The sequence below is a fragment of the Anas platyrhynchos genome, chromosome 2, assembly GCF_047663525.1.
Source record: "Anas platyrhynchos isolate ZD024472 breed Pekin duck chromosome 2, IASCAAS_PekinDuck_T2T, whole genome shotgun sequence".
Lineage (NCBI taxonomy): Eukaryota > Metazoa > Chordata > Aves > Anseriformes > Anatidae > Anas > Anas platyrhynchos.
Genome location: NC_092588.1, coordinates 141,698,861 through 141,710,882, shown reverse-complemented (window position 1 = coordinate 141,710,882; position 12,022 = coordinate 141,698,861). Strand labels below are relative to the sequence as shown.

The 12,022-nt window shown below is 39.7% G+C and overlaps 1 protein-coding gene across 2 annotated transcripts in view; it reads left to right on the top strand.

The window, feature by feature from the left end:
* The first annotated feature begins 6,786 nt into the window (after positions 1-6,786).
* Positions 6,787-12,022, top strand: part of PRTFDC1 (phosphoribosyl transferase domain containing 1) — a 45,313-nt gene continuing 40,077 nt past the window's right edge. Inside the window, exons 1-2 of one of the 2 annotated variants that reach the window (XM_072033713.1) lie at positions 6,787-6,939; positions 10,867-10,973. In XM_072033713.1, the coding sequence (XP_071889814.1) occupies positions 6,802-6,939; positions 10,867-10,973 (245 nt within the window). In that variant the 5' untranslated portion in view covers positions 6,787-6,801. Of the gene's footprint in view, positions 6,940-6,964; positions 7,085-10,866; positions 10,974-12,022 lie in introns of those variants that run through there. The other variant, XM_027450624.3, reaches the window with a different exon arrangement.

Here is a 12,022-nt window from a genome sequence, read left to right as displayed (position 1 = left end):
CTGGTATTTTTAAATAGCCAGTACTATATTGGATAGCCACCATAAAACTCACACTAAAGAGGGTATCAATTCTCCGTTGGTCAGTAAGAGTTATGGTGCCACAAACTGAAAATATTTCCTGTTGAAAGTTGTGTATGACAAACTGTGCATCCATTTTTTAAATATAGCAACATGAAATTATGATAAATATCTGACTGGCTGTTTTTCAGAATGAAACCATTTATATTCAGGAAGTAAGGAATCAGATACGGCATCATCACAAACACAGGGAGTTCCTGATTGCACGGCTCTGATAGAGCTGCCTCAAGCAAGCATCAGAGCTGGTAGAAGCAGATGGGCTCCATGTGGCTGGTCTCAAGGCACTGTTTTCTCAGGATCTGCATGCATGCTTAGCCACTAAGTCTGAGGGTACTTCTTCAAAACCTTCCTCGCAGAGGGGTAACCTTATTCCCCTCATGAAATCGTAAGGGTGAAATTCTATGGGAGAAATAATATGGGAGAAATTCCTCAATAATTTTATTTTCCTCAGTCTCTATGAGTTTTATCTTGATTTGTTTTTATAGGAGGGCACATTCTGGCCTTTTGTATATTTTTGTAAAAAAAAAAAAAATTGGCATCACAAACTGCTGTTGTGATCAGTCTGCCACAAAGCTGAAATCTAGTCCTTCCGCTGCCATATGTTTCAGGGAAAACAACGTATCTGGCAATTTCAACGCTAATGAAGCCAGACATTGTTCAGATAAGAAAACTTCACCTATATGCAGATTAATGGGAGGTCTAGATAAATACTAGTCCCAGTCAGTGCTTTCATCCTCGGTTTTATGGTGCTTATAATATTGAGAATATAATTACAGGAGAGCCTGATGGCAAAACCTATTATTAAGGTTCCCTGAGATTTCCCATAGTCAGGGAAGCCAGCTTCTGAGTCCAGCAGCTGATTGCGATCATTCTCCTCCGTAACTAGAGGTATATTGAGCCCGACCAAAGTCACGAGGACTGGCCATTGCTCCCTGCGAGTGGGTATCAGAGGTAGTCATTTATACTCAACCACTGAATTCCTAGGTTGTGTTTTGTTTTTTTCTTTCTGCCTTGATCTTGCTCCAGCTCTTTTTTGTTATGTAATGTTATGTAAACAGAGTGTGAGTAAATTCAGGGTTTTCATCCTTCAGGCTAAGCAGTGGCATTATGGGATGAACACAAGGTGAGTTGGGTTTCTTGTTTGTGCTCTTTGCTGTTTAAAGGGTCCTGAGGTAAACCTGACTGCTGTTTCACCAAGTTATGAAAAATATACCTATTTTTTTCCTACAGTGTACCTCCAACAAATGGTTGTAAGATGAGTGAGCATAGCCAAACAGTGGTTTACATTCACACAGGCTGATCTGGATGCTCCTGTGATGACAAACTTTCGTTCGATCACAGTACCAGCCCGTGTTGTTAAATCATTATTCCATTACTTCTCCACATTGACTCCACAGCATGGAGAAGTTCACACAAACACCAGGGTAGCTTTGTCTTCAATTCCTTCCTCAAATGTTTCTTTCCAGTGATGCCTACCAAGAATTTAACAACAGCTGAGCTGCTGGTAAACTGAGATTAGTTTTATCGTGTTGCCCAGTGCAGTTTCCTTTAACTCCTCTGGCACTCTGTAGCCTTTTGTTCTCTTCTGCTTAAACTGAAAGTTATCTGTGGAGTGGATAATCTTCTTCTCTCTTTGCAGAGTGTCTGACACAGTAGAATATTTGTCCATAGTAGGGCTCCTAGGTGCTTATAATGACAATAAATACGATCATCTAGGGATGAATCGAGACCACGCAATAAAGGGAACGGATTCAAATTGTTTACCAAAAGGATCTTTTCCAAGAACTCTCATCTCGTTTGTTTCAGCAATCGGAAAGTAGGAGTTCTAGGAAGAAAAATTGAAGGCACTTAAGTTATTCCCTGGAGCAATGTGGCTTAGTTGCGTCTTTGTCATAGAAATTATTTGAAATGCAACGGCAAATTACTTATACCTGGCTTTTTCACTGGTAGCCATTAACAATGCATTTCTGCATTTTTGGGGTTCCCAAGTGCTGCAATTAGAGTCCGCATGTTTTACATACAGGATACGTATGCCTGACATTAATGGAAGTTATGATTTGAACCTGTACAGCACTAAATAATAATTGTAAAATAATAACAGCATTGTAAAATAATAACTATTGTCTCAATATGGTCACTCAAGATTAATTAAATTAATGTTCAGTTCACTCTTGCTAGGTGTCAGTCCCACGTGGAAAATGTAGGTGACTCAACCCTTTAACTTACAAAGCAGTTGTAAAGAAGAACAGGTACCTCTAGAACTGTTCCGGCATTGCTTGGAGGGCTATATGAATGTTCAGGAAGCAATGTAGTAATTCTCTCTTCAGAGGAAACAAATCAGTAGCGTTGAACACATGGCCCCAAGTACTACAGAGTGAAGAAACAGCCCCATTTTGCTGTTTGCTCAAGGGGGATGGTCTGTCTTTTACACAAACAATAAAATGAGCAAATGGTCTTAATGCAGCATTCCCGTGCTCTCAGGGTGTGGGTTTATTCTGTGCAGCTGAAGAGTTCGGTGGTTGGCCAGCCGTGCACATTTAGCAGGCCTGTGTTACAGGAGAACTTGCTGGGCCAGATTCTGCTTCTCAATGCACTTCTGTTACTGCAATGTTTATTCTAAGCAAGCTGTGAAGTATACAAAATTACATCAAAGAAGACTGAGCTATTTTGGGGAAAAAAAAAAGAAAAAAAAAAAAGAAAAAAAAAAGTCCTTGAACTGTTACTCATTTACTCATCTAAAACGTTAAGAAATCTTCTTTTTTGTGGATATTCTCCAATTCGCTGTAGTTTACTTAAAGGAGAAAAAAAAAAAAGAGGGACAACTCAAGTGAACAACCTCTTTTAGAAGGAGAACAAACTCGACCAGTTAAATTCAATACATAGGGTGCGACTCACAACATATTTACAATTTCCTGACTCATTTTCATAGCTGTGCATCATGAGTTTGTCACAGGATATGATGTGAACAGCGGTTCTTGAAAATGATCTTTTATCATTCAAATGTCAATCTTCTCAATAGCTGGTTAGGGGAAATATTTGCATAATATTATGAAGGAAATAAAGTTTATATTAGTATTAAAGGACAAAAGGAAATTTTTGTTTGCATTTATTTCAGCTATGAAGAACTCTACATTAATAACGCAAACCTGAAAAGCAGGAAGAGTATCTTCAGAAGCCAGGAAATTACAAAGTGAAGATCTAGTTGCTCTAGTCTGGCACAGTGAGATTAATAACAAACAAAAATATAGTTTTGTATTAAAGATGTTTATCATGGACCAAATAAGTCCAAGCCCCACAGTCTGTCAAGCAGTACCTAATGCAGATTGAAAGGTCATAAAATACACAAAACAGACTAACATCTGAATGTCAGCTTTTAGCCATTTTCTTGATATAAAAATCATCAAATTAAGCCTGAGTCAGTCTTGTAGACTCAGTACAGGTTAACTGTGACAGGTAAATGCTCTGAGTTTTACTTGTGGATCTTAGATGCTGAAATTGCTTTCAAGCTGAATTTTCCAGTTCCCAAAGGTGCTAATTCTGCTGAATTTGATATGGACAGAAGCTACATTCCACTTTGCAGTGCCACTCCAATAGCTGCTATAGTGCAGCAGTCACAAAGGTAAAGTCTAACACCAATACTGCTACCGATAGGATGCTACCTGGCTCTATCTACTTGTGCAGCTTTTCCTACCATCCCTCTAGGTTCTTGAATGTAGGGAAATGGTTTAAAATACTGCTTTATGTTCTCACAGACATCCCTAACAATCTGGCAAATAGTTTTTGCTGCCCTTGTGGTCTTCAACAGTCACCTATGGACTTGGTAACTGCTTCAGATAATGCAAAAGAACTCAAAATTCCGGAATATATTAAAGCTGGATATGAAAGAAATTCTAAATTGTTTTCAACATACCCTAAAGTACCGCATCTGCTTGACTTTGTTTTTCATATTGTCTTCAGTGAGCATTTTACCTAAAAGGTACACATCTTTTTCTGCAACAATTGGGATGGGGGTGGAGGGGGATCACTTACCTTGTAACAACTAACAAATGCTGGTTTATGCCTCATAAGATTATTTACAGTTCTGCTGTTGACATAACAGCTGCAGCAACAGGCAGAACCAGAATAAGAGCTCTTACTTCATCCCCTAATTGGCAAGCTTCCACCTAGGTAAGCCATACCTCTTGAAATATTCTGGATTTTCATGCTTTTCTTGTTTATTTTGGGTGTTTACATATCAAATTGAGTAGTCAAATGTTTATTATAACTTCTTGGGAGGGGAATACATAATGGAGTTGCAAAGGCTAACAGGTAACCATGTGATAATATTTGTCTTGGACTGTTTTCTTGATTATACCCCTGCCCCCAATCTTCTGTTTTCAGTATTTCTTTACATTAGAGTTGTGGAAGGGTGGGTACTACATGTGCTGCTTTCATCAGTAACAAGCTAAGAGCGGAAAAGATGTGTAACTGAAATTATAAAGTTAGTTTTGCGAAGGCCCAAGATATAAATACTGTTCACAAGGGATTTGCATATAAGTCCTAACTCTGCTTTGTTTCTTTGTGTGTCGCTTTTTCCATCTGCTCCTTTATGCTTTTTGGCTATGTGTCCAGACCTACTTGTTAGTATGAGTTCACTATTCTTCCCTATTTTCTTTGTTCCTTTCCCCTTTGATTATGTCCCACGGTTGTATATCTGAAAGTGTTTACTCTTTTCCTCCTATTTTTAGTTTATGAACAAACAGCTAAACAAACATAATAGAAAAGTTCTAAATGCTTACATTCTTTTTTACGATTAAGGCCCTAGTACCGTGTTTTAACTAACCATATTTTGACCCTAATTAAGAAGGGTTTGAAAATCTACTGAAAATTCATTCATTCTACATCAGTTCAGACTGTAGAAAAACAATGTAAATATCCAGTAAGAACATATAGCTCCACAGCAAAATCCTTAGCAGTTTCATTCTCGTCATGCACAAAGAACCTAATTAATTCTGATTTCTGTTAATTCTGTGGGTTTATAGACCCATGAATTTGTCACATTTGCAACAAGACTAAAAAAAACCTCCCAAACTATTACATTTTATGCTAATTAATAATCTTACATGCAGGAGCAGATTGATGGTTGTTGTTATTAGCACTACCCTTCCAACTATGCCCCTGCTAAATTTATCTAGTTTTTAATTTACATATTCTTATTTATTTGTTATTAGCTTGACACTTCTTTGCACTTCTGAAGTGAGCCCTGTAAAACTATTGGAAGAGAAGAATACCAAAAGAAGACTTGACAAAATGCAGTTGTCCAACCTTGATGGAACAACCTTGACCGAACAAACATTTCCTGCTTAAGTTTTTCAGCACAATGCCAGAGGAATTTATTTTTTAGTGTCTTGTTCATAATCTTTTCCAAATCTTTAAACTCCTGCCTGTGGGGTTCCTTCTGTGGTGTAGTTTGAACAATCTCTTGTATTCCTGTGGTCTGATAAAGAATGTGGTTTAAAAAGAGGCAGAAAACTCTAGTAGTAACCTGAATAGTCCAGATGGCAGAAGAAACCAGTAGGCATACAACAGTGGCACAATTAATCTGAAATCCCAGCTGCAATATAAGTAGCTTCAAAACTATAGAGCTTAGGTCTATAATGTTTATTCAACAGCAGCTTCATATGTAACATGTAGTTACTGAATCAGATTGTATTAGTTTTAAGACAAACGTGGGCTTTAGAAGCTTTCTTCCCAGCAAGAAGAAACTTTTTATCTTCTAAAGAGCTTGTGGGCACAAATCACTGGCATTTGAAATGCAATTGAAATGCAAAAGTATTTAGGGATTTTACCCATTATGAAGATCTCCTATATATTTTGCAGAAATAGTATTTACTCTGTGTAGGTTTGTACAAATCTGTATATGCTCTTTATCAAATTCATGACATTTTCTTAAGTTTATTTTAAAGCACTGTGAGCATGAACCATCTTTTTTGCAACATACCTCAGTCTTCATATACAGAGATCACTTCCAAAACAGATACGGTCAGGAGCTGGCCTCCCTCACTTTGTAAATGTGGTCCTCTGTTCTTTGATATGTGTTGTCAACTGTAGCAATAGTTAAGAGTAGATCCTTAGCCCACTAAAAAGCAAACAGATCTGGCTAAGCATAAGAACCAAAGCATCCGTAGCAAGATCATTTTAAATCATTATAGTATCTGATTCTGTGTACATACTGTATAGATAGTGTAGAGTTTGTAATTGTAGACTCATTTATAAAAATATTCTTAACACCAGATTCCTAAGGTATTAATTGTCCTGACATTTTTAATGTAAGTGGGATTGCAGCAAGAGGATGCACCTAAACTGCAGCCCGTGCTGGACACCAGACTCCGGATTTGGACACACCCGCGGTGTTCTCTGGATCCACCTGTTGTGACTTGTGGTCTCTAAGTCTTTACGATTACATTCTAGAAAGTCATGTGCCAAACTGAAATGCCTTCCTGCTTGGTCTGTGATAACTGCTCAGGTATCGCTAGGCACATTTCATTATGCCCAGGTCTGCCCTAAACCCAGCTGTTTCTTCCTTGAATAATTACTGCTATAGGAATGGCAGAATTCTGCCAGTTCTATATTTAAAAGATAAATACTGGAAGTTATAACCAACTCCTACTTTTAGGAAAGCACAATACTTTCTGGAAACAAGCTCCTTCTCATCCGTGAGGCAGCGCAAGGACCCTATTAACCATGTTTACAGAAGCAGGCGAGGGAAGGCAGCAGGCAGCGCGGCTCCTGAGCTGCTCCCCTGCTAACAGACAGCACAACAAACTGCGGTGGGTTGAAAGCATCGGGAAGCCGCCTCTTAACTCCAGCACCTGTGTAATGGTGGGGAAAAAGGCGCCTCCTTCCCTCGTACCCCTCCACAGCCCGGGCCGGCCCCGCTCGGCTCCGCCCTGCCGCAGCCCCTCAGAAGATGGCCGGGCCGGGCGGCGGCGGAGCGGAGCGGGGAGGCGGAGGCCGCGGCATTGTGGTAAATGCGAGCATCGCCCGGCCCGGCTGGGCTCGGCCCGGCCCTTCGCGACCCCTCCCGCTTCCCTGGCCGCCCTTCCTTCCTTCCTTCCTCCTTCCCTTCCTCCTTCCCTGCCTTTCTTCCTTCCCCCGCCCGCCGCCATGCGCGTCCTGCCCGCCCCACCCCGCTGGCTCCGGGCTGCCGCTTCGGGGAGCTGAGCTCCAGGTCCCCAGAGACACCCGGCTCCCCCCGAAGGGCTGGGACGCCTTCGGGAACCGCTGGGTGTGCCTCACCTGGCTGCAGGGACTTCTGCGGCTCGTTTGGAGGGTTTGGGGATAAATCGGTTATGCAAAAGTAAAGGGCTGTGTTCATTATTCGGAGAGATTAATGCGATCCCCCCCATAAAGCTGACAGATTCTTCCCTGTGAGGGTGACAGGGCACTGGCACAAGCTTCCCAGAGAGGCTGTGGAGTCTCCTTCTCTGGAGATATGCAAACCCCAGATGCCTGGATGCCATCCTGCACAGCGAGCTCCAGGTGACCTGCTAGCAAGGGGTTGGACCGGATGGTCTCCAGAGGTTCCCTCCAACCTCAACCTTTATGTGGGTTATCACCACCACTTCAGGAATGCTTTTATTTTATCGCAGTGGTGGGATTTTAACCGAGTTAGGGAGCAGCAGCCCAGAGCTGAGGGCAGCAGCCAGCCCCAGACCATGACAGAGACCCACCACCTCCCCGCCAAGGAACCCCTCACGTTGTGCCTGAGCTGTGGCTGGAGCTGCCCTGCATCTCCTGACACCAGTATGATAAATGCCAGGCTGAACCTGTGACTGTTTAGCACCTAAACAATGTGAGGATGCTGCAGAGGAGGAGATGGACGTTCATCACTGTGCTCCGCTGTGCTAACTTCATTTCTTTTGCTTGGTACACGCCAGCGTGTGCACACACCCCCAAAGAAAACAACCACAAGTAAGGCCAGTGCAGTATGATTTTGTTTACATTTATAAAGCTGGTCCTGGCTTTGTGCTCAGCTCTCCCATTTCATACCAAACCAGAAAATTCTTTAAGGGAAGTACTGTGCTTAAACCTCATGTGTGCCCACTTTGGTAGACAGCAAGGCTAGCAAAGTTCTTCCAAAGCTATACTGCGAATTTCCCCATTTTCTCTCTTATGGGAGAAAGCCTTTCAGGTATCACCATGTATTTGCATTCTTATTTGTATACGTTCACATCAACTTTGTAGAGACTCGTCGAATAATTTCTGCTGGGCAGCTTGAACACGCCAAACCTGACCTTCAGAAGTAGCTGTTTCTTTCAGTGTAGGATATATTTTTACACACTTGTGTACCAATATATTTAGTATGTATATTAATTTATCTGGACAAACCAATCATAAATATTTCCTTAAAATTTCAAAGCATTAAAGCCAGAAGTAAATGGAAGTTGAATTTAATTTGGGAAGGGCATTTTTTTGATACTCAGTTATTAAACTGAGGATAGTCACACAATTCACAAGCTTTTGTCAAAAGTCACACAATTCACAAGCTCATCAAAAATTACAGTTACCTGAAAAATTGTCCTGTAGCATAACACTGTGATTAGCTCTGGGGTAAATCAGAATTTCTAAGGCTTACTGTTGGGAAGTGCCAGTTTATTAAAAAAAAAAAAATGGCTTATTACTTTAAAAAGCAAATAGTTAGAAACTATGTATGAATTTAATCTTGTAAATGAGAACTTCTTTATTCAAGGTGATGTAGCTTTAGGTTTTTTATTCATGAAAACCAGAAGGAGAGATAGAAGAATAAGGATTTTGTACCGACCCTGTGCCAGAAAGGACAGATTGTAGCAGAAGTAAAACCTATTGATTTGTATGAATTCTGAAGCAGTTTCAATTCATTTAGTTTGATCTTCAGCACCATGCTCAAAAACATGTAATTTGATGAGAATGATGCCTAAATAACCGATACTGACATGGGTTCTTAGCGGGTGCTTATAGTACTTATGTAATTTAAAGCACTATCTGAAATTGTTTCCTTTTATGTTAAAGTGCTTTTGCAGGAAACCATGCCAGACAGTTCATTGCTACAAAATATTTTAAAAGTGTCAGCCACCCCTATGTACTGAAAATGAAGATAGGAAAATAGGCTTCCCAGGCCTTCTGCAGCAGTGTTTTTGGAGCAAGATTTGCCTCTCATTAAAATCCTTGCCAAGGAGTATATTTATCCTCTCCTGTTTCTATGGAGACGAGGAACAGAATTAAGTAACTTTTTTTCCTATGTGTAGTTTCAAGGCTGGTGTTAGCCAGGGGAAAGCTTTCATTGATTCCAGTGATCTCTGAGTCACGCTCTTTATGTGCAAATGTAGTAGTTACCAGCAAAGTATTTTTCTGCATACAGAAACTGTTAGGCAGAGCTTGAAAACCTGGCCATCTAGGTGCCTGTAGCTGACATTGAACATAAAATAAAATCCAAGCAAACACAAATCCATGAGACACAGCACTGTTACAGGACAGCACTAAGCAGAGCTGGGGGTAAGTTCAACAAGGCTACAGAGGTGGAGGAACAGCTCAGCATCCAATATGTTGTCTTACCCTAGGTACTTCTGAGATATGAGTTATTGCTCTGCTAGATGAAATCATAAGCAGAGGTTCAGTGACAGGCATCTAAAGGCCCTATTCAGCAGAAATGCCATTAAGACGTGCAATTCACAATGGCAAGTCTCTCACCATGTATCCTGCTAATCAGTGTTCCTGTGGTCAAGGAGAAAGCCAATATTGACGAATGTGACTGTAAAAAAAAGCTTGTTAGGTGCCACTTTCTATGCTGAATCAATAATGAAGCAAAACTTTTTAATGTTTCCAAGAAATACTGTGAACCTGCAGGTCTTGTCTTTCATACAGAATTGTGAAAATTGGTTGTGGGGAATTGGTCTGGTTTTTCATTTTTCTTAGAAATGTGGTGATGACTTTGCATCTTCACAGCTTTCTGAAGCCTTTGCCTTCTGGCTGATTTTTGCCCTACATAATCTCTACTGCCCTTGCTTTCTATAGTATCTCCCAATTGTTGTATTCTCACTGCTATGAAGCTAACACGTATTAAATCTGCAAAATATTTTTCGCTGTAAATGTACGTATGGTTCTTCAGACTAGCTGACAGCGAGGTGAGATATGAACACTTGGTAATAGTTTATGTTTGATGACTTATCTAAATTAGGAACCTTGCCTTTGGCAAGACATAGTCTTCCACTGATTTGTACAGACACAGCCCACGAACCACATCATCTACTTTCCCTGTGTTCTCTTTCATCTGTAGAATATTTATTAATATGTGACTTTAAAAATACCTCTAAAACAGAAATTCACAATTTTAATATATGATTTATGCCTTCTAATCCCTATTGAAGAATCTTTTTTTTTCTGGTAATCTTACTTTTAACTTACTTACTTCCAAGCTTTTTCAGTTTGAAAGTAGTAAGAAATTTAGACTTGCCACTAGTTTAGTAGTATTTCCCCTTTATGTCAAGCTGTTTGTAATTTCAGGTGAATTTTCCCATGTCCTGTGGAAAAAAACAAACAAACTAACATTTAATTTCTGAGGTATACTGAGAAGCAAAATGACAAATAGGAAAAGTGAAACAGTAACCACTGATTACATAATTTGGAAGTTTATGATTTGAGTGCCAGCATATATGGAACAGTATGTGTCATACTATTAATTCAATGCAGGATACTAAAACACTGGTTTTATATCAGCTATATTTTGTCAAACACCATGAAGTATTCCTAACAGTATTATTTAATACTCAGATTTCAGACAATTGGCCCGGATACAGTCTGGATTTGTTCACTTATCCTCAGCACTACTATGGAGATCTGGAATATGTGCTCATTCCTCACGGCATTATTGTTGACAGGTACGTGTGGTTTGATTGTTACTATATGCTTTGGTAAGTAATATTACTCTTTTTTTGTAAAGCCTGTCATCCACAAATAGTGTATATATAACATTTGTCCTAAAATATTGTGTAATCAATTATAAAAATTATTTTATTTATTTAATTTGGGAAATAAAACAATGCTAGAAGGTAGGAAATGCTAGACATGTAGTTGTCTTTTGTAAGTCACTATCTAATTTCCTTCACTTAGTTTCGGATTTGGGCATTTAACAGCACAGGGGTCCCGCAAAAAAAGAGATTGTGATCATGCAGTGAAACTGGTGTTAGAGTGTTTGTACACAAGAGGGATGAACCAACAGTGGAAGACCAAGTACAAGGCTTTGCTTATAGTAATATTCAACTGTCTCACCTGTACCCTGTCTTGTGTTTTTAATATAAAACGGAGAAAAAGACTACATTTAATTATGTACAATTTCAACAGTTCCCTACTACAGATCATTCATGTGGATAACTCAGCTGTTCCAGACTGTACCAATGACTTCTGCCATTTAAGCTGTGTAGCTAGCCCAGGAGAAGAGTGTGGGGTAGGCTGTTTCAGTCCAGAAGCTGTGCTTGAAGAGCAGCAATGGGAAAGCTTGATCACCTCTCAATTCTTATCTTACAGTAGCTCCTGCATGCTCTCAGTGTAGGCATCTACAGTGCTTTAATATGTGTAGTAATCCAGCTCAGTGTTCATACTCAGTTATTGTTCTGAGTAATTTTTAACAAAGAATTGGGAACATCTGAATGGAATTTCATGGGACATTTTCAGCCTGCAGCTTTCTACCTACCACATTTAAACAGCCAGTTGCAAGTACTGAAATTGTTGGAACTCCTTGAAAGAAGATTGTAAACATCCATCCTAAGGAAGAGTAATGACTCCTGTATTTGTTTTTACACACAAGCTTTCTTTCATAGCCTTTTAAGTTACCATTGTGTTGAATTTTCCATCTCTTGTTTAAGGTCAACTGACTCTTAATTCCTCTTTTTAAATAAATATGTTACAACTTCATTTCTCTTGATGTTCA